We start from the raw sequence: 22,513 nt of genomic DNA on the forward strand, positions 1-22,513 counted from the left end.
AAAAGATGACCAATTTAAACAAGCAAGCAAAATTTATAGCAGAAATGAATACGAAATAGAAAAAAATGGAAAAAATCAATAAAACCAAAAGCTGACACACTGAAAATATCAATAAAGCTGTTAAGCTTTTAGACAAGCTAACCAGATATATACCAAAAAGAAAAAAAGAAAGAAAGAACATAAGAAAAAAGAAGAGAGAGAACAATTGAACAGTATTAGAAGTGAAAAAAAGGTCATCATTTATAGATCTATGCACATTCAGGGATTTATACACTATAGAAATACTATGAAAAACTCCATTTCCACAACTATGATAATTTAGACTAAATAAACCAATTCTTTGAATGACAGACAAAAACTACCAAAACTAGTAAAAGGGGAACTAGATAGACCTATATTCAATAAAATCCAATCAATAGCTAATAAATTTCCAAAAACCAAGCCCAAATATTATCATTAGTGAATTTTTTCAATCAATTAATAATGAATGATATTGATTCTCCACAATTTCTTCAAGAGCACCTCAATTCATTCTATGAGACCAGCATTACTCTAATATCCAAACCAGGTAAAGAAATTAAAAGAAAATGATAGGCCAATATATCTGATAAACATACATGCATAAAGCTTCAACAAAATATTAGCAAGTCAAATCCAACAATGTATAAATATAATTATCCATCATGACCAACTCAGATTCATTCCAGATATGCAAGTCTGGTTGAGTATTTGAAAATAAATTAATGAAATCCATTATACCAGCAGACTACAAAAAGCAAAAATCATATGGTGATATGAACTTATGGAGAAAAAATATTTGAGAAAATCCGACATCCATCATGATAAAAACTCAGGAGACTATGATGAAGGACTTCAACTTGATAAAGAACATCTATAAAAACTATATATTTGACATAATGTTTAGTAGTGAAAGACTGGATGCTTTCTGCAAAAGATAGAGAATGAAAGTTTGTCCCTCTCACTACTCCCTTACAAAATCATGTTGGAAATCCTAGTCAGTTAATAACTCCATAAAATAAAATAAATGTATACAGCATGGGAGATAAAGAGAAGAAAGAATAAATATATCATTGCAGATGACATGACTCTATCTAGAAATCTAGAGAATGGTACAAAACCTCGACCAAGTGATCAATTATAGCAAGTTCACAAGATAAAAGGTCAGTAAACAAAAATTCTTTAGTTTTTTATAAACCAGCAATAAAAATTGGAGTTTTATTTAAAAAACACAATACAATTGATAACAGCATCATCGAATGAAAGACTTGACATAAATCTAATGAAGTATGTACACAGAAAACTGCAAAATTTTGATAAAAAGAGATCAAAGATTCATTCTCATCAATTAGAAGATTCAATATTATTAAAATATAACTTCTCTCCAACTTGACCTATAGATGTAATACAATCAGAATTCCACCAAGTTATTTTATAGTTATCAATAAAGAGATTAAAATAAACATCCTAAATTTCTTATTTGATTAACTGATCAATGGGTTACATTATGCTTATGTAAGATCTATGATCATAAAAAAATAGAATATTATGTGTTCAACTAGTTTAAATTATAGTTCTGACAAATATTTTATTACAACAGAAATTGTAATCTGTTCTATGTCAATTAAAATAAAATATCTAAGATCTTTAGTTGTTTTAAATTCTGAAAAAAATTATAGTGAGTTAGTGGATAATCTTTCATTACTTGGATATTACTAAGAATAGTAAAATACTAACCTATTAATCCCAAGCATTAAGCATGTATCTTTTTTCCTATCCTTATATCTGTGAAGTAGCTTTGCCGAGATTTATATTAATGACTATATTAACATTTGACACGTTAAGAATGTGTAAAATGCTAATCTACTGCTTAAGGAGGTCATATTGTGTGTATTCATTGACTTTGTTATTCTGCTAAACTGTTTGAATATTGACAGTTATTTCTGAGACATAACAAGTTACTTTAGTGCTCCCCACCATGATAAGCTGCGTTACCACAGACCCAAAGCAATAATGGCCAAATGACCATGAATTGAAAGCTCTGAAACCATAAGCTAAAAATCAATCTTTCCTCCTTTTAAGTCAATTTTCTTAGGTATTTTGTTACAGCAAGGGAAATCTGACTACCACAACCTCTAAACACCATAGTCAGATTAATATGGCCTTTAATACCTCATGATGAGATTAAGCATCATCTTGAATGTTGGTGGTAAAAACTATTTTAAAATCATAGCAACTTTCTAGGATATGTGAACAGATATCAATTTTACTGTTTTCTCAGCTTCAACTTCTAATCACTCCCTGGATTCACATAGCCAAGCTTAATTAAAAAAAAAAAAACAGTGAATGAGATTGCCTTTGAATACTGACATATCTTTCATAGTAATCAGTTTGGAATAGTAAATTATTTCTTTCCCTATAAAGAAGTTAGACTTCTCTATGAACACATTCAGTTATTAAAAATAAGGTTATCAATTTCCTAAATAATTTATTTTATAATATTTAACTTCTTTCCTTATTTATTTCTTTAAATTCTTCCTGTTAGTATCCTTTGGAGAAATTTAAACAGCTGACCGTGTTATTGAAGTTTACATACCTGAGGATCAATACATGTGGAATTTTTCTAATAAATTTAGTCATAGGAAGAAAATTATCAAAACTGAGCCATTAATATGTAATATTAACTAACAAAAGTTTTTGTTAGTTGACTTTTTTATTAATCAGGATTAAAAATTAGTCTTTTTTTTTCATTTTTGCTGAAATTTTGTCTAAATGACATTGATAGACTACTTGGTTGAAACAGGGGAAAATAGAGATAAAGAAAAAGTCTTTAGACTCCATAGGGATGAGGTCAAAACCAAGTTTCCCAGTTATTAATTGTTGGACCCTTGGCAGAACTTGACCTCTTTCAGTCTTCATTCCTGTTTCTGTACTAAAATGCAAAAACCTACCACAAAATATTATTCTGAGGATTAAAGAAACACAAAATGAATTATAACACAGTCTCCACATACTGTATTAATTTGGTAGGGATTACCATAACAAAAGACTACAGATTGTTTGGCTTAAATAACAAAAATTCATTTGCTCACAGTTCTGAGGCTATAAGATCAAGCAAGTTTTGTTTCTTCTTATATTTCTTCCTTGGTTTACAGGTTGTTTCTTTCTTGTGGCCATCCTTCTGTGGGCACACATAAGTAGAGAGTCCTTATGGGAGTATCCAAATTTGCTTTTTTATAGGACACCAGTCAGATTTCTCATTAAGTTCATCCATATGACCTCAATTAACATTAATAATTTCTATGAAGGCCTTATCTTAATATGGTCACATTCTAGGTGCACAGGTTATGGATTTAACATATAAATTTTAGAGTAACATAATGTAACTCATAAAACATACCAATATATTTTTCATTTTATTTGTTTGGAGCAGAAAAGTATTTCTTTCCATATAAAGAAGTTGAGCTTCCCCATGGGTACATAATAAGTCTAATAATAAATAGCTATTGTCAGTATAGAATTATGAGCATTGTACAATTATTCTTTGGGGGCTAATATGTCCTTATGGCACCTCAGGTCATTATTCTGAAGTTGCTTACAATAGTTATCATTTCATCTGCATAGCATGGGAAATTTAATCCAATGTTCATTCATACTAGGAATATAACAGAATTGCTTTCTGGAATAAATCCTTCATATTGTTTATTCTTTTCATTGTGATCATTCTCATTATGCTAAAAGTAGAAGGAAAATACAAGCACAATCAAATGCATGTTAGAAGAATGAAATTATCTTCTATATTTATTAATTTTATGCATGAAATATATAAGAAGTTTGATCCAATGGAGTTATTTATAGGTATTTAACAGCAATTACATGAAACAAAATCATCCACATATTTCAGTCAATTCAAGTAAAAATCAAAGATGTAATGGAAAAGTAGCTTTTAGCTTTTTTCTTTCACTACATAGGTCTGCCAACCTAGTGATGCACTGAATTTGCTAAGGTAAAATGCTTCACAGGTCCTTCCCCACATCATAGTCACAATGACACCAAAATAACTGAATGTATGTGAGTGAAGCAGGGTAGGCTGTTCAGAAATAGTGAGCAACACTTTAGTTAGTGATGGAATCTGTGGATAAATAATTTTTTTATTTTCTTAAGAAACTACCAGTCTTATCCAAGCCCCTCGATTTAACAATGAAAGTAGGCTTGCAAATATTTGTGTTGTGTCTTTTATTTTACATATATTTCTAAAATCTATGAATCATCATGTAACCCTGTTTTGTTTTGTTTTTAATTTCACTACAATAGAAAGCAAAATTCCATCCACAGCCAAATATCTCTACTTGAGGGACTTTTCATTATTTTAAACTGAACTACTGAGGACTGAAAGTCACTAGGCTATAGATGCTTTTATTCTCTAGTAAAATTAATTTTAAATATATTTTTATTAGGGTTTCATAATATAATAACAGTAAGTTTAAGTGTAGTGATACCATGACTAAAATTAAATGTATTCATGTGTTATAACTGGCTGATCACACAAATAATTATTAAATATAAACACATATGCTTTTGTAGATTTGTTGGAGAGATTCGTTAATTGCTTAATGAAAGATATCTTTCAGATACTAATTCCTTCATTTAGTTCAACAGATTAAATTTTATATGAAGAGATATTATCATGCACGCAATGAAGTGACAAGGACAACCAAAAAGCTTAAATGTTAATGGGTAAAATATAATGTTCAAGTTATTTTTAAAAGTGAAACAGTATAATTTTCATTTTGAGTGCTTCCCTTTGCTTTCTGCATAGACAAAAATGTCCTTTTTAATATTCATGCAGATATTGCAATATCAGGATTGTTTCTACATTTATTTCGAGTTGTAGAAAAATTATGAAACTTTAAACAGTGTGTGAAAAATTCCAGATAGGTTAAAATTGTGTGTTTTTCAATTTTCAGAATTAGTCAGGACTTCACATTTGAAACCAAAGAAATCACTTTTTTTTTGCTATACTTTTAAGTCATTAATTTTATGGAAATTTTACAATTATAGTTTGCAGAAAGCTTTCATAGAATGGCTCTGCCACCATAGAGTTAATGTTGACAATTATTTTTGTGTGTGAAAGAAAATTACCACTAATACCAACAGACCTGTGACTTCATTCCCCCCAGTCCCCTTAAACTGTAGTTCAATCTGGTATAATCTTTTTTCTTCCCCAGTAGGGTGCAGAGAGCCCTCTAGCTTCCAAGCCTGTTTCCTACTGAGGTACATATTGGCCAGCATACAGCTGCTCAGAGCAACTATTTGCATCTACAATGGGGTCATCCCACCACGTTCTTTTCAGATCAATATGATTGGTACAAACAATAGTTTGATTTTGATTGCTCTATAGTACGCTTGGGTAGAGCCTCTGAATGCAAGTGAATTGCTTAGAAACAATGGGCTGGTTCATCAGCCAAAGCGTCCCTTTGCAAACAGCTGCCTCTGCCACACTCACCCCGACAACGTCCAGGAAAACAGATGGTTTCAGCATTCATGGCCAGTTTAGAGAAAGCCCCTGAGTCAAGCATTCAATGCATGTTTTTTAATCTACTTGATATTAAGGGGTATTTCTCTCCACTAAAAATTCCAAACACATTTAAATTCTCCTGCTAGATTTAAATTGAATTAAAAAGGAAGAAGTAGTTATTTTGGAGATGAGAATAAAATCTATTTTAAATCATTATAGCCAGGTCTTTTGTTAGAACAGCAGTGTAGACCCTCACGTATGATAGATGTAGTAATTTTACAACACAAAGAGGTAAATAGTAATGCATCATAGGTCCCTGAACACTGATCTCCCAAGCTTCTCTTGTCTACTTAAAGGTAGACCTTTAAGATTACTTTTTAAAAAAAGTATTTTTCTCCTGCTTTTGTTTTATCACAAGAAAAATCAGTCCAGGGAATTGTAGGGGGAATAATGCAAGAGGCACTGTCATTCCTGTATGCTATAATCTCTCATTTCTAGAAGATATTAAGATTTATTTTGCATTTGGCTTGCTGCAATGCCTGTGAAAACTCTAATATTGATCTACTATACATTTGTATAGTAAGTATTAAGAGCAAGAAATTTTTACCTGGTAGTCAGGAGAAATATTTTAATTTCAAAGATAAATTAGTAGAAACAAGTAAGTAAATGAGCTATAATTGTTCTAATTAAGTTGCTCATTAGTATGAGTTAAAATACAGATTTTTGCAAAAGGATCCCAAAGTAATTAAATATTACATATTTTTCTAAATACCCCTTGTTTATATCATAACTCTCTAAAGGCACAGAAGAGATTAAATGGACATTTTGACGTAATTTTGTTAGTAACTACCTTCTATGGATAATCTTTAATCCTAATCTCCTCATCTTCATTCATAAACCCACAACATTTTACTTAATATATACCCTTATTTTATTTTATTTTATTTTATTTTTATTTTTTGGTACCAGGGATCGAACTCGGGTCCTTGCGCTTGTGCAGCAGGCAACAAAACCACTGAGCTAAATCCCCTGCCCACTATATACCCTTATTTTAGAAAAGATTTTATTCTGATAACCTGAAGATTAAATAAGCTTATAAAAATAAATTCTGTTATTGATTTTCTCATAAATTACTATTATAAATTAATATAAAATCAATATTAGTCTATTCATAAAATTATAAATTGTAAATTAAACATTTATTATAAATATTTGTGTGACATAAATATGAACTAAATATATTTGTTTTAAATGTATACATTTTACAGTATAAGATAAACATGAATTTTAATATTCTATTTATATTATAAATATATATTACATGCTACATAAAATGCAATATATAGTATACTATATATAAATTATATTCTATTACCATTAATGATCTATAAAGTTAAGATAATAATTTCACTCTGTTATTAGCTGAAATAAAAGCACTAAAAGGCCTAGTTGTTCTTTATTATTATTATCATTGTCATCATTATCATTACAAGAGTAATAAAGAAATATAGAGCAGGAAGAAGTGTGAATTCACTCAACAGGTCAAGCTGAAAACTTGCCAGGGGAAGAACCGAGGTCATGGCCTGGCCCACAAACTTACACAACACTTGGAAGCAGCTCCTCACAATTTCAGGATCCATGCTTGACCTCCTCACCAAACTCTTCCTTTGGGAATCAGGAGATGATTTTTCAGGTCTGCCAAGCACCACCAGTGTTGATGCGGTTCTCACTTTTGTTTCCTCAACTCCTCGATGCTGTCTAGTATAACAGCTGAGCTTGCCAGTCTCAGTTAACCTCCTTCAGGGACCTCTGCCCAAGATGGAAGCACCTGTTTGAGGCCCTCTGATGAGAGTGAGCAACAAAGCAGGAGAAGGGATTTTTCAACCTCAGAGTTCACAGACCCTGCCATATCTGCCACCTTCTAATGCAAATGCTCCTCCTTTCTCTAAATTCACATTTCACCTATTGCCCAATATTTTTCCTTCCTTCCCTTTCCTTCTAAGAGTGATCTGTCCTTGCCATATCTCCTTCTTTGCCTCCTTCTACACCGAACTAAAACTGTGATCCAATTAATTGCTCAGGATCCAATTCTCTCTCTCCCTTCCCTTCCTTCCTTTTCTTTCCTTCCTTCCTTCCTTCACTCCCTCCTTCCTCTTTTTCTTTCCTTTTCTTTCTTCCTTCCTTTTTCTTTTCCTTCCTTCCTTCCTCCCCTCCCTCCCTTCATTTCTCTCTCTCTTCCTTCTCTTACATCTCCTACTCTTCTTTCTCCTTCTTTTCTCTCTGATACTAGAGATCAAATAGAAGTACTCTACCACTAAGCTACATCCCTATCCCTTTTTATTTTTTGAGACTAACTTGTCTGGCCTTCCACTTGCCATCCTCATTCTTCAGTCTGTCCAATAGCTGGTGTTACAGCTGTGCACCACCATGCCCAGTCTCTTTTCTTATTTGACTTTGCTGAAGAATTTTTTAAGCTCCTGACTGCAGTGCACTCCCCCCATTCATTAATCTGCCTCAGGAGATTGGGGATCCAATGAAACATTTATTGAAATACATCCTACTTCTCAAGACACCTCCCACAATCTGTCTTAGCTTTCTGACTACTTTCCCAGTCACACTCACAAATTTACTATCCTCTGTTACCCAGTGAAATGTGTTCTTCAAGGTTCTATTGCTTATTTGTTCCCAGTCCACACACCCTCATTATCTGACCATTCATTCAAGAAAACTCCTAATATACATCTCCAAAGTTTATCTGTGCCTAAGACTTTAACTAATTGTGATCTCCAAACTGACATCCTTCATTCCTGCATAAATTCTGGCAAGCAATTACTGTGCACCAGGCTCATTCATTTACTGACGAATGCAGTACAGTACAGGGTCCAATTTAATAGAGGCTTCTGTGTAGTCTGGCAGAAAGATCACTACAGAGACAATGACAATACCAAATTACAGGCGTTCCTTGTTAAACGACTGAGCTAAAGCTAAGTTGTTACATGAATTGGGCGCTAAATGAGGAATTGTATATACTATGTATATTACAATAGTCAGAGCAAAGAAATGGTCAAAGGAATAGTCCAACTTGATGATTTTGCTTTCGTTTGCATAACTCTTTACATGTAGTGTCATAATGTGTGACAGGACATAAAGTTACTGCATAGTACAATCAGCAAAAATTACAATACTGTATAAACAAGGTGTACTGTACAAAAAAAGTCATTGAGGCTCTATAAACAAAATGTATGAAACTATACTCCCTCTCAAAAAAGGCCATCATAAGTCCAAGCAGTTGGTTGTAAGTTGGAACAGTGCACCTGGGACATAATTCCAGTCATTAAACATGTAAGTTTTTAAAGGAGGAATACCTGTATGCAGAAATGGAGGCATTGAAAAGGTTAACCTATCTTACACAAAGTATTTAGATTTTACATGTATAAAATCAGAGGAGAGACATCTTCCAACTCTAGAAAGGGGGCAAAACCCAGATTCCAAGGGGGCAGTGAGGAAAGGTATGGTACATTAAGCCAGACAAATGATGATGGCAAACTGGATTTAAGGGATAGGCAGTGTTTAGAAAGAAATAAGTTTTGTAGGGTAGATTTGATGACTTAGTTTTTGAGCCTTGAAGCTAAATACTCCTAGAAGCTGGACAGGATACATGCAGTCAGGCATATTCATGTGGTTGTTTTATAATTCTGATGATAGCAGTTTATAACTTCCTGGATATAAAAATCTGTTTCCTGCACCAGGCCAACAGTTTTCAGTACTTTTATACCTCCATACTATCTATATATTTAGTCAACTTCCATCAAAATATTTCTTATTATAAGAAAGATGGAAAGGAGTGAAGAATGAAGTTCAAAACCTCTAAAGATATGTGTAGAAAGGGAGTTGAAAATCCTCTACTACATGAAGTGTTTCATGACAGCAAGAGAGGTGTCTTAAATTTTATTTACTTGAGATATGGCATAGAGTCTGGCACAAAACTAGGTGTTCAATGCCTGAATAACCAAGTAGATGAATAAATGAATACTAAAATAACCATTAGTTTTCAGGCATATGTAAGAATTCTTCAGGAAAAAAGGCCCAGCTCTCCCCTCAGTCTGACATTCTCTTTATCCAGGAGTGGAGTGGAGTGATAGGAGGCAAGATATGAGCATGAAACTAAGGCCATGACTCCAGACCCTGAGAGACATGAAGTTTCGGGACTAGAAGGATCTGCCACCTTTATTTCACTTCATAGGTGGCAATTTAGAAATCCAAGTTGCCTAATCCAGCAAGGCAATGCAACAGGATCTACCTCACTGACCTGAGTCCAAGGGTCTTTTTTCTTCAATACTTCACATCCCCAAAACTTTCACAAGGCTTAAAACATTTAGATGTTACAAATGATCCCAACTTAAGAACACATTTGAAGTACAAAAGAATGAATTTAACCACCACTGCTTTCTAAGGAAAAAATTAAGTAAAAAAGATACTGGCTCCATCTGTTGGCTTAGCTTCGTCTGCTGCTCACCTTTTTCCAAGTATATTAATAGCCCTAAGCAATTTTTTTTTTTGCTTAAATTCTTTTATTGGTACATTTTAGGTATACAATACGTTTACATTTATCATTGGGTGCTTGTACATATACATGATGTATCTTGGTTCTTATTTTTTTCCCCACTACCTGTGCGTCCGTCACTCCCTCCACTCTTCCTTATTTACATAGACTTTGTTTCCATTTTTTTCTTTTCTCATAATTTTTCCTTTCCCTTCTTTGCTTTCCCCTTCTGCTCCCACTTCCCCTACCCCTTTGGACCTTTTCTTTCTATTTCAAATGATCAATTATTCATTTTAATTGTTTTAATCCTTATTTACATTTTCAGTTTCTCACACTAGAGAAACTATTCGGTATTTACACATGTGTGTTCTTTTTATTTCACTATCCTTCTATCTACCTATCCCTCCCTCCCCAACCCTTCTAACTCCCCATCCCAAAGTTGCTATATTGAAGAGTTTATTCACTATAAACATATGTTGGGTTGGTCCTCAATTTTGATTTAATTCACACAGTTAAAGGTGATAGATTAACAACTGCCCTAAGCAATTTTTAATAATTAGTTTTGTTCTTTTACTATCTTCAGACAAATGATTGCCTAAATCTTGAGTTTAGTAGGAGAAGGAAGCAAACCTGTTTGGATTATTATTAAGGGAAATGTAGAATGATTCAATAACTTAAAACACACTTGACCTTGCTTTTCTCTCTACCCCTGGTTTCTATCCACTTCTAGAGAAAATTCTACTTTCTGACTTTTGTTCTTGTCTGGGTCCCCCAATTTCACTAGAATAAAGGTTATTTACACACTGCTGCTACACTCTAGCACCATCATGGGGACCTGCATTCTGACATCTCTGATGCCACCTGACCATTTGTGCACTTCTTGACCCTCCTTATAGCATGTCAGCGTAACACCCATGCCAGCTGCTCCACCTTGCTACCTCTCCTCAACTTCCCACTAATTCCCTGCTGAAGAGACCCTTCCCTCTCCAATTCTGTCCCCACCAGATCTCTCTTTTTTTTTTCTGATTCCTTGGTTGTTTCCTATGACCATATTTTTAAAAATTCATTCTGAAAATATAAGCTATTTTAAAATGTAGAAGTAATATATTTTTATTGTCAACAGTTTATGAAATAGAGGTGAGGAACAGAAGAAAATAAACGTCATCTGTCATCTTACCGCTCGGTGTTAACCACTGGTGGTATATCCATTACGTCTTCTTCATAAACCCACATAATTCGTATATACACAATTAGAGTTTTACCCCTCCATGACATAATACAACACTGTAAATCTTTTTACTTAACAATATGGTATAAACATTTTTTTGTCATTAAATATTCTTATATAATATATTTTAATGGACGAATATAATTGCATTTTAGGGACGTATCACAGTCTCTGTTAGCAACCTTTATTATTAGTTGTTATTTAGTTAATTTGTTTTCACTATTATAATAAATGTTGCAATATAGAGTATGCACATAAAGAAATGCAATAACCATATATAAATAAATTTTTAAGCACCTCTATGATTACTTTCCAAAGATAAATTACTGGAATTGAAATTCCTTAGTCAAATGACATGTATGCTTTTAAGGCTTTTAATGCATATAAGAAAACTGTCTTTCATCAAAATAGAAGTAATATACAAGAGCAGTATATGAGAGTACTTACTGCTAGTCAAATTCCCTTTTATTTCTGCCTCAAAAATTAGGGCATCCTAACAACTACCAAGATTGGGTTTTGTTTGAATCTAGTCTATAAATGTAGGGATATTTTTTCATCTTTCTGATCTTTTAACATCTCTGATTTTTCAACTTCTCTGGTGTGAAAGAGCACAGTAGTACACAGGCACACAATCATTCACAATAAAAGTTCATTTTCTCCCTTCCTTATGTCACATTCCAGCCCACATGTAAATGATGTTCGCCACCCTGTTTTGTTATTTATCTTTTTATGTGTATGTTTTTGCTGGGGTTAAAAAAAAAAACTACATCATGATCTGTTTTCCAGGGGTGTACTGTGATGAAAAGCCAGGTCACCTATAGAATTAGAAAGCAGTATCACTCATTGCCAGCAGATGCCACTACCTAATCCATGTTATATACCAAAAAAGAAAGAAAGGAAATAAAAAGTTTAAGTATGAGGCCCGGGTCCTGAAAGCAAACTAATGGTAGTTAGATCACAAGTGGTGCACATCTGAAATTATATGAAACATTTTATAGTGAAAATTTAGTTATTAAAAAGGGTATATACTTTAGAATATATATCATAATTAAATGTCTTCTCCAATTTTCTGTTAAAATTATGCACGTGTATTATAGACATATATAATATATATGTACAATATATATACATATATTTAAATCCTAAAGCTCTCCTGAGAGGTTTCTAATTATAATCATGAGCTTCTCTCCAATGTATCTCTGCCACCTACTGCGTTCTAATGACTTTAAAACATGCTAGTAATGAGGAGAAACATATGGGATATTATGTATAGCTGAGGTAGGTGGTAAGAGATACCAAATGAGACTCAAGTAGAGAATATTTTTCCTAATGTTCTCTGTGTGAAATTACATACTAGAGTATTTGAAAGGAAACTGCAAAACCTTATGTTTTCTACAATATATGTAAATCTTTCTCTACATATGTCTGTGTGCATATATATATATATATATATATATATCTGAAACACTGACTCCTTGGTACAAATGTACATACATAATTCTTGTTATCACTTGTTGCAGTGTATGAAGAAATTATAATCCAAAGACCTTCGACACTTTAAAGCTATCCAGCAATGACTTGTTACTCAACAGTTTGACGTAGATTTTCCACTCAGAGATAATGAAAGTTCTGGCTAATTCCCCAAGCATATACTATTTCCATTACATATTAAAATGATGATAAGAAAATCGAGAGGAAGTACAGCTAGCACACACAAAAGATTAACAATCTGAACAAGTTAAAAGACAGTACAAAAATAAGGTCCAAGTTGAATTACTAAGATCATCTGGCATTTGAAATGTTATTTTCTTTTAAAGGTTTAAAGAAAAGACTTTTATTTAGAACGTATCTAAATTTAACAGTTTTGTCTCAATAGTTACATCTTCTTAATAAATGAAACTGATGAACTCAGATTTGGAAAGACTAACAGAAATTTCAAGTAAGAGTATTAATAGTAATTTTTCAAGAGGAAAAATAACACCCAACACCCGCTATCTAGGTTTGTTCTTGATTTCAAATATATTAGTGATATATGCCATGGTTTAAATCTAGAATGAACCCTACAGTCGCATATGTTTACAGGCAGGCCTTTCAGAGATGACTGTACCGTGAGGGCTCTAACTTCATCAGTGGATTAATCCAATGATGATATCATATTCTGATGACATTTTGAGGTGATGGAAACAGGAAGCAGAGCCTAGCTGGAGGGAGCAGGTCCTAGAGGTGTAACTTCGGGGACTATATCTACTTTCCAGGCCCTTCCTCTTTGGCTCTCTCCCTCTGTCCTATTTCTGGTTGCCTTGAGGTGAAAAGCTTTCCTCTGCCATACCCTTCTTTCCTACTCTAAATTGCTTTTCTCAGGTATTTGGCTTTGCAGTGCAAAGCAACTAATACGAATACACAATATTTGTTTTCCTTGTTGAAATCTGAAACATTAAACTAATATTTAGTGTCACATCAGTTCTCATTGCTTTGCAAACAAACAGCTTCCTCTCTATATTACCAATTATACCCGAGATTTATTTGAAACCCAAATATCTATCCCTGAAGTTCACATGGAGGAAAAGTAACGCATTCCATGCAGAAAATGAGTCAGACCTTTTGCGTTGACATTTGCTCATTTATTCAGAAGCTGTGAATAGGTGCCAGACAACCTAGTCGACACTTCAGTGGTTAAAGACTCTTGCATTCACAACGCTTATATTGTGGTTTATATACAGACAGAAACCAATACACAAACTCATGCTCCAGAAAACTCCAAGCTGGGGTAAATCTTAAAACAAAATGAAATGAATTCATTCCACAGAGTAAGAAGATAGATAGCTTGAGAAAGGGTGGTGAGCAGAGGAGGTGACATTTAAGCTGCTCTGTAGATGCCAAGTTTGAGCCAATGCTGAAAATGTGTGGGCCAAATTCCAGTCAAAGGAGAAGCCAACCAGGTTATCCAAAGAACAAAGAGCCCACTATGCCACTTCTCTGTATACAGAGAAGGTAAAAAAGTCAGAAGTGGTCCAAGTGAAGATACTTGTTCTCTTCTGAGAGGAACAGGAAGCTGTGAAGAGTCTGATATAGGAGTAGCACATATAATTTGATTTCCTGTCCAAAAATGTATAGGGTATCTTGAATGTTTTTAGTATTGGAATACTTGTGCACACTTGATGCATCACATTTTGCTGGTTTTTGAGAGCTATAAAAGGCCCAGCATTTGGGAATGTTTCATCATTGGAGTTGTTTTACCTAACAGCAATATGAAATACTCAAAAAGATAATCTAAATCAAATTAAATTAAATTTAAAACTTATGTTTAAGTGTTTAAAATAACTGACTAATGGACAGGGGTTAAGTCAGTCCTGAAGGATTAGAAGTGAGTTCAGCAAATAAGCATTAAGGAGACCTGGAATCGGGCAAAACCATGGGGAAAAAGACTGTAAAGAGAGAAGCAAGCAATTGTTAGGGTCAGTGGGGATGGAAGTACAGATATACATATCTAGTATGCTCAACAATCACTGGACTTAAAGACAACCCCCTGTGGAGTTTTAAATGGAGGAGTGGAGTGTTCACATTCCAGGGGGAGTAAGACATTCAGAGAAAGCTAAAGAAAGGATGACAGAGATGAAACAGACCTGAGGATTGAGTGTTGGGCTAGTCTGTATTTATGCAGAGGATTTTTAGAATCAAAGAGGAGTCACAAAGGCAGCATTATGGAAACCAGAGAAGAGTTTAGAGGACACTGAGAAATGAGAAATCCCTCTGGTTTTGATGATAACAAATTCCACCTGCAACTCTAGGGAATGGAGAGTTGGTAAGATGGACAGGGAGAAGCAAGGGGAACTCCCCAAATCAACATGATAAGTTCATGGAACACCTGGGATTTGGTCTCAGAGTCATGTTTCCCTCATAGTAGGCAGGCAATGAGGTGTATACATGTGTGTTTATGTACATGTCATGTCTTAACATAAATTATATGTTTTAGCAAAGATGATTACTTTTTGCTATGTTTTCACAGCAATGATGACTTTTTGCTTTAGTGGAGGCAAGCTAGCCCGTCCTGAAAGATTCCATGTACATGCTTCACGTAATTAGTAAATGAGCATTTGGTTTCTTCCACTTTATTTATAACATCACTTCACTTTCCACTGTTTCCCTTTTACCCTCTCCCATTGTCCTATTATCTCTTTTTTGTCTGGTTTCTTTTTCTATAAACCAGACCTGGCAAATTTTTTTTTCTGTAAGGAGGTAGATACCAGATCGTCTCAGTTTTAAGGACCAATAAGCAAAAGCACTATGTAGATATTTATACAAAAGAAGAAAAAGTTTCAACATACAGCCCATTAATGAAACTTAAAATTAATAACTGACTAAACATCTGTATGCTGTGATACATAGTTAATTATTAGATCTGAAATTTATAAAATGAAGAGAATGGAAAAGGAAGAGTATTGGCGTTCCACGTAGGTGAAGTTCAAAGTTAGTGTTCTAAATCAATAAATTAGTTACAAACACTTACCTGTAAAATTCATTCCTTGATCACACACCAAAAAGAGGCATAGGAGGTAGTTTTTGACTCACAGGTTGCAGCTGGCTGGCCCCTGTTCTAAATAATCCCATTATTCACTCACCCCATGTGCTTTGTACCTGGAGGTCTCATAACAAGCAAGGAGGGAAAGAATGTCTGGCTTCCATGATAGTGCTCATAGTCTGTATTTCCCTTCATGCCAAAATTTTCCTTTTTTTTGTTCTACTACTGTGTCCTTCTGTAATGAAACACACACTCTTCCTGGCTGTGATGTGTAGGTAATTTGGGTTTTGTGTCCAAGGGAATAATTTTAGTATTTAAGAAGAGCCCTGTCCTTTACAAATAGATCTGGGAATGTCTTTCACTAGAACACTTATATGTACTGTTTATTATAGAGTATATGTAAAATATTCACAAAACCTGTGCACTTTGTAACCCTAACACTGTAGAACAGACTTCATTATATATTTTTTTCTGAAAAATTCATATCTATTCTCCCATTTTCATTACAATCTCCTGAGTATTTTCTTATTATCATATAGGCTATTATAAATTATAAATATATAATGACACATGGTATTCCAGTAGTTGCAAGCATCGCAAAAAATACTTGATAAAGTACTACTGAGACACATCTTTTAATTTCACAATTAGATATAAATCTCAACGTGTAAATATACACTTGAGGAAGAACATATACTGACTTAAGATCCTTCACACTAAGGTCAACATAAATGTCCAACCACTTTTTAAGCTCAGGGTTTGTTTTGGAAACAGAACTTCTAATACTGGGATAGAATGAAGAGCGATCACAGAGCAGAGGAAGGAAATGCAGAGAAGGAGCTGCCAGCCTTGCATTCCGCTGTTCTGTGGCAAACAGACTCTGCTAAGCACAAGGAAACAAACAGTGAAACCATATCTCTAGCATCTCAGAGTCTCCTGCAGTGTAGCCTCTGTATCTTAAATTATAGCTTGGAAGGGGCCTTAGAAATCATGAAATCTACACTATTATTTCATAAATGAGAACACTGAGTGCCAGAGAAGTTGACTAGAATTTTCTTTGTAACTTTAGACATGCTATTTAATCCCTTTTCCCTCATTACTAGAAGAAATGTGGCCTTCCAGCAGTTGTGGGAAAAATAGTGTAATTTCTAAGAACTTTCAACTTTAGTTTTTGCTTACATAAACAGTTTAAAGATTCATGAGCTCAGAAATTCAGCTCTGAGTCAGAGGGGATTTCCAGCCCTTACTGTGAGACCCCCCCCCCCAGGTCTTCAGTTGACTCACTTGATGATGTTGATAAGCCCAACTACCAGAAGTGAGTTCATTTCAGAGTTCCTGGGGGCAAAGCTCAAGTACTCACTAAACTAAAGCCAATCCCTCTGTCTTTGCCAAACAGCCAATAGAATAGAAAAAACATAGATTTAAGAATTAGCTGGAGGTTAGTTTGGATTTCAGTTCAACTGCTCTGTGGGCATGGCCATAGGCAGTTAAGAGTGTGTCCTTCTGTGAGAGCAAAAGAATTATACCTATTTCATTAGTGTATTAAGAAGGAGTGAGATCATGGGCTGAGACATTCAATAAAATATGATTGTTAATGCCCAATGTGCTTATGTACTTATAGACTGATAATTTATGAGCCCAACTTACTAATAAAAGAATGATGGGAGAGAAACTCCAGAAGTTAAGACTAGATGCCATTAGTACTGTCCTAGCATACCTGTAGCCTTGTACACATGGTTCACATGTACCAGGGTCATGGAGTTCATCAGGCCCATGGGAGTTAAGGAGATCAGCAATAGCCAATGTCCTGTAGGCTCCTCCCCTCCATCAAGATATCCATAGTCCCAAAATTCACATCACCATCACTAAGCTAACCAAGTTCAGTGCAGGCTTGTATCAGCTTCACTTAGGTGCAAGTTGACAGTACTTTACTTCTAATCTGTATTGCTGGCTTCTTGCTTTTTACTCTTTCATTTCTTTGATGCTAAAACAGAAGATACCACTCCCTTCCAAATTCCTGAACACACAGACATGTGCCATCCAGTAGTTTGAAGGTGTTAACATCCACAAAACTATCTCCATCCAGTTCAACATGGGAACCTGTATATAAATGCTTCTTCCCCTGTGATCCTTCCACATGGGCAGTTCTCACACTTGTTTCATGAAGTTTCTCAAAGGGTCATACCAGACAGTACCAGTAGGTGCCACCTCTATTAAACATGCTTGTGTTGGCTTTCCCTCCATCCTCACCTTTTGCTACTGCTCCCTAGAGTCACATTCCAATTAAGCTTTTAGACTATACACAGCCTGTCTCAGGTACTTTTTTCCAGGAGGATACAGGATAAGACACTGCCTATACCTATGGTTACCTAGAAGGATAGTTTGTAGAGAGGAAAGGGACATTAGAGAGAGTTCACTTCAAGGATGAGACATTTCTGTGAAAAAGGTCACTAACTGAATGAGATGGTCTTTCCTAGGGATTCTAGACAAAGTCTTGGAATTCTTCTCACACTGCTGTAGACAATCTTGTAAACTGATAGAGGCTGATCCTAGAGACAGAATTTATTGGTTACCTTGGGTCTAACAGACAGGATGCAAATCTCAGTTATTAGCTATGTGGCCTTCAAACACCTTTCCAAACTTTTCTGAACCTTAATTTTCTCATCTATGAAATAGGAATAATTTGTTTCACATTATTATTAGGTATATTTAATATTCTTAAATTATTTATTTATTGAATGTTTAATAATATAATATACCAAAACACCTAGCAAGATATTGAGTACATAGTAAATTCTCAATGAACATAATTCTATTCTCCCTTTCTTTTATTTTAAAATGAAAACATCAAGAAAAAGTGACAACAGTCAGTGTGTACACTTGGTAATTTAACATCGCCAGATTTTACATCTGTAAAAATGATATAATAGTGCATATCTCATTGCTCACTAAGGATCAAATGAAATGATGAATAAACCATAGTAATGTTTTCAATAGTAAATTAGGATTACTGTTGTATTTCAAATGAAAAATTCTACGCCCAAGACTAAGAAATCAATGTCACCTGGATGGTAAAATACAGAGCCCTCAGGTTCTATTCCTTCTATCAAACTGCCCCATTTGGGACTTTAGACAATCTGACCACCATCATCAGGGTGACAAGCCCAGGAAGGGTCTGTTGATAAACAAGTGGCAACCCAGCTCACCAAGCATATGGGGTCCTGCTGCACAGTGGGAAGGAGAATGAGTTAGGTAAATAATTCTTACTGTGGTCTTTCCAGTCCAGTCAGCTCTTGAACCCAAAGACAGAGGAAGAAAATGACCACAGAAATTTGGATTTGCTGGCACTCACAAGTATAAAAGATGTATTCAGGAATATCACAAACCAGGTAGTATATCAGAGTAGAAACATCATGGTGGATAGTACAGCTGCAAAGATGCCTACAGAACAAAATGCAAGAGGTCATTAATCTGCTCATTTCATAGTTAACAAATCCTCCCTCTAAACCAAAATCAAACTTCTAAGTAATTCTGCTATTACTTTTCTCACTTTTAATAGACTGGATGCTGTTTTTGATCACTAATCTCTATATATCTAAAATTCTACACAATTTTGTAAAAATAATTTCCAGGGTATTTCCTCTACTAACTGCATAAGAAATGTATAAGAAAATTAAGAATGGCCACCAAGAGTGAACAATTGTGTGTAGAACTGTAAAACTAGCAAATAAAGAAGCTGGTACATAAATTATTTATAAGAAAATATATGGAAACATGATCAGATCGTAATATGAGTATCGGATGTTAGACTTTTATGAAAATGGAATTCAGACCTGGAATAGATCTTAGAGACTATGAAATATAAAATTCCTTACATCATGCCCAAGGCACAAGGGTATTGAGGCTCCAAATAGTTAAATCATTTGCATTTTAGATAAATACCTAATTAGCGAGAAAGATATTGCTGGTTAAAAATCCAAGGATTTTTTTAACAGTAAGCTCCAAATATTCTTTCCACTTTTCATAGTTGTATATCATGAGAAATATGAATTATTTTGGGAAAAAACAGAAAAATTTCCACAAGAGTTCACAATACTAAGTTTTTATGCTCAAGAGAGGACCAATATTTCCAAGAATATTTCATAATTTTAAAAACAAATAGTTAAGTGACGTTTTTACAGTTATAATTCATAATAAACATTACTGTAACATAAAAATAGAATTATAGGCCAATGAAACCCATACATATATATAATTAACTAAATCTTAAAATAAAAAGTAGCAAAACAACACACACATAAACACAAACACACAATGGGGAAAACAGAGTCTCTAATAAACAGAACTGGTAAAACTGGTTATCTACACACAAAAGAATGAAACTAGACTGTTATTTTATACTGTCCAAGAAATCAACTCAAAATGGATTAAAGAGTTGAACATAAAGCCTATGAGTACAGAACATTTACAGGAAAGAATAGAGCATCCGGACATTGAGCTTGGCAATGATTTTTCAAATACAACACCAAAAACACAGCAAAAAAAAGCAAAATTAAAACAAGTGAAATTACATAGAATTAAAATGCTTCTGAACAGCAAAAGAAACATTCAACAAAATAAAAGCCAACCTACATAACAAGAGAAAGAAAACATCTGATATATATATTAATGAATGAATGATAGGGAGTTAATATTCAAAATACATAAGGACAATAACTCAATTACAGTAAGAAAAAAGCCTGCATAACTCAGTTTAAAAAACAGGCAAATGACTTCAATAGACATTTATATCAACAACATAAAAACAGCCAACAAAAATATGAAAAGGTGCCAAAAATCATCAGTCACCAGGGAAATGTAAATCAAAACCATGATGAGATATCACCTCCCACCTGTTATGATAGCTACTATCAAGAAAAAAGTTAGCAAGGGATGGCAAATATGTACAGAATATGGATCTCTTGTATACCGCTGGAGAGGATGTAAACCAGTATAGCTTCTGTGGGAACAAGTATGGAGCTTCCTCAAAAAGTTGAAAGACAACTACCATCTGCGCAAACCTACTTCTGACTATATGCCCAAAGGAAATGAAACCAGTACCTTGAAGTGATATCTGTACTCCAGTGTTCACTGCAGCACTACTAACAATAGAGAGGATGTGAAAACATACAATATTATTCATTCTTTAAAAGTCTTGCTATTTAAGACAACATAAATGCACTTGGAAGATATCATGCTAAATGAAATAAGGCAGCTACAAAAAGACAATATTGCAAGATATCACTTATATGTGGACTCCAAAAAGTGGAATTTGGAGGAACAGAGAGTAGAATGGTAATGGCTATGGCTGGAAAGTAGGGAAATAAGAAAGTATCAGTCAGAGTGTACAAACTTTCAAATGTAAGATTAAACTAAAGATCTAATGTATATCTTGTTAGCTATAGTTAATAATAATGTATTGTATACTTAAAATGTATTAAGCATAGATCTTAAATATTCATGGTTACCATGTAAGGTGATAGACATATACATTAACTTGGGTGTGGCAAGTATTACACAAGTGTATTTACATCATATATACACAAGTGTATTTATATACATGTAGTTTTTATGGGTCAATCATGTCTTAGTAAAGTTGGGAAGGGGAATTCCTTAAAAGACCAGTTATTTTCTCAAAAGGACTGAAAATATTTAAATCTAGTTTTATTAAGTAAAGACTTGTCAGTTGGGTAGAAAAGACTTGAAATTATCCAACCAAAAGAAAAAAACAACAGTCTAATTAAAACCAAAAAAGAGTAGTGAATACATTCTTTGGAAAATATGCCTGTTCCCTTCTGACCCCCTAAAGCCCCACTTATTGGCATGTGTTTTATAACAGAATGCACATAAACCAGAATATATTTAGGTTTGTCTATTTCTAGTCACACAAGTTTTATTTCCTAAAGAAGACTTCAAATTACTATTTTAGTTTGTTCCCCAAAATTTCAGGACTCCATATGGTTGAAGAAGTAGTCCCACCTTCCTCACAAGACCTTGTGTGAACTGTGTACAGTCCTGTCTTCAAACCCTACACTCCTATGCATATTTCACAGTGAGGAGAAATGCAGGGCTTGTAAGAGAAGGAAGAAATAAGAAAGACGTAAGAGAAGGAAAAAATAAGAGACACGCATGTTCCAAAGTTGAGATTCTGAACTGTCTTCCACATTTTCAAATTTGAAAATTTTCTTTAGTTTGCTAAAATTCTTATAAATGATAGCACAGAACATACACATTCAGCTTATGGGAAGTCATACAGTATGGTAGTTATCTTAATTAGAGTTCAAAATCCTACCATAGTAGGGTTATATAAAAAAATAATAGTTACAATTTTATCTTATTCAAAATAATTATTTATCAAGCTTGTAAGTTTTAAAAAGGAATCCTGAAGATGTATTAAAATTATTTTAAATGTTATATAAAAATAAGCCTAACTGTTAATGAGTGATCATACTGATTTTTCTTGCTTGTCTCCAGTTAAAGATTTAATGATCAATTTTACCTATATGAACCAAACAAATGCCCACACACTCTTGAATTTCTATAACACTGATAATAATTTACATGTAAGGAAATTACCACTGTGAATTATTAAGACTTAAGTGAGAGTAGTTTAAGAAAATAAAATAAATATAGGTAACAAAACATGTT

At 33.9% G+C, this 22,513-nt stretch overlaps 1 protein-coding gene across 8 annotated transcripts in view; it reads right to left on the reverse strand.

Moving 5' to 3' along the window:
• Positions 1-22,513, reverse strand: part of Cyp7b1 (cytochrome P450 family 7 subfamily B member 1) — a 189,628-nt gene that overhangs the window by 144,861 nt on the left and 22,254 nt on the right. For 2 of the 8 annotated variants that reach the window (XM_087190398.1, XM_087190393.1), the window contains exon 2: positions 19,094-19,267. The exons of 4 other annotated variants lie outside the window; for them this stretch is intronic. In XM_087190398.1, the coding sequence (XP_087046524.1) occupies positions 19,094-19,267 (174 nt within the window). Of the gene's footprint in view, positions 1-3,110; positions 3,200-7,136; positions 7,379-19,093; positions 19,268-22,513 lie in introns of those variants that run through there. 2 more of the 8 variants (XM_021256081.2, XM_087190399.1) reach the window with 2 other exon arrangements.

This window comes from Heterocephalus glaber, unplaced genomic scaffold (genome assembly GCF_053883595.1).
Source record: "Heterocephalus glaber isolate CG9 unplaced genomic scaffold, H.glaber_assembly_v1.0 deba00001553, whole genome shotgun sequence".
Lineage (NCBI taxonomy): Eukaryota > Metazoa > Chordata > Mammalia > Rodentia > Bathyergidae > Heterocephalus > Heterocephalus glaber.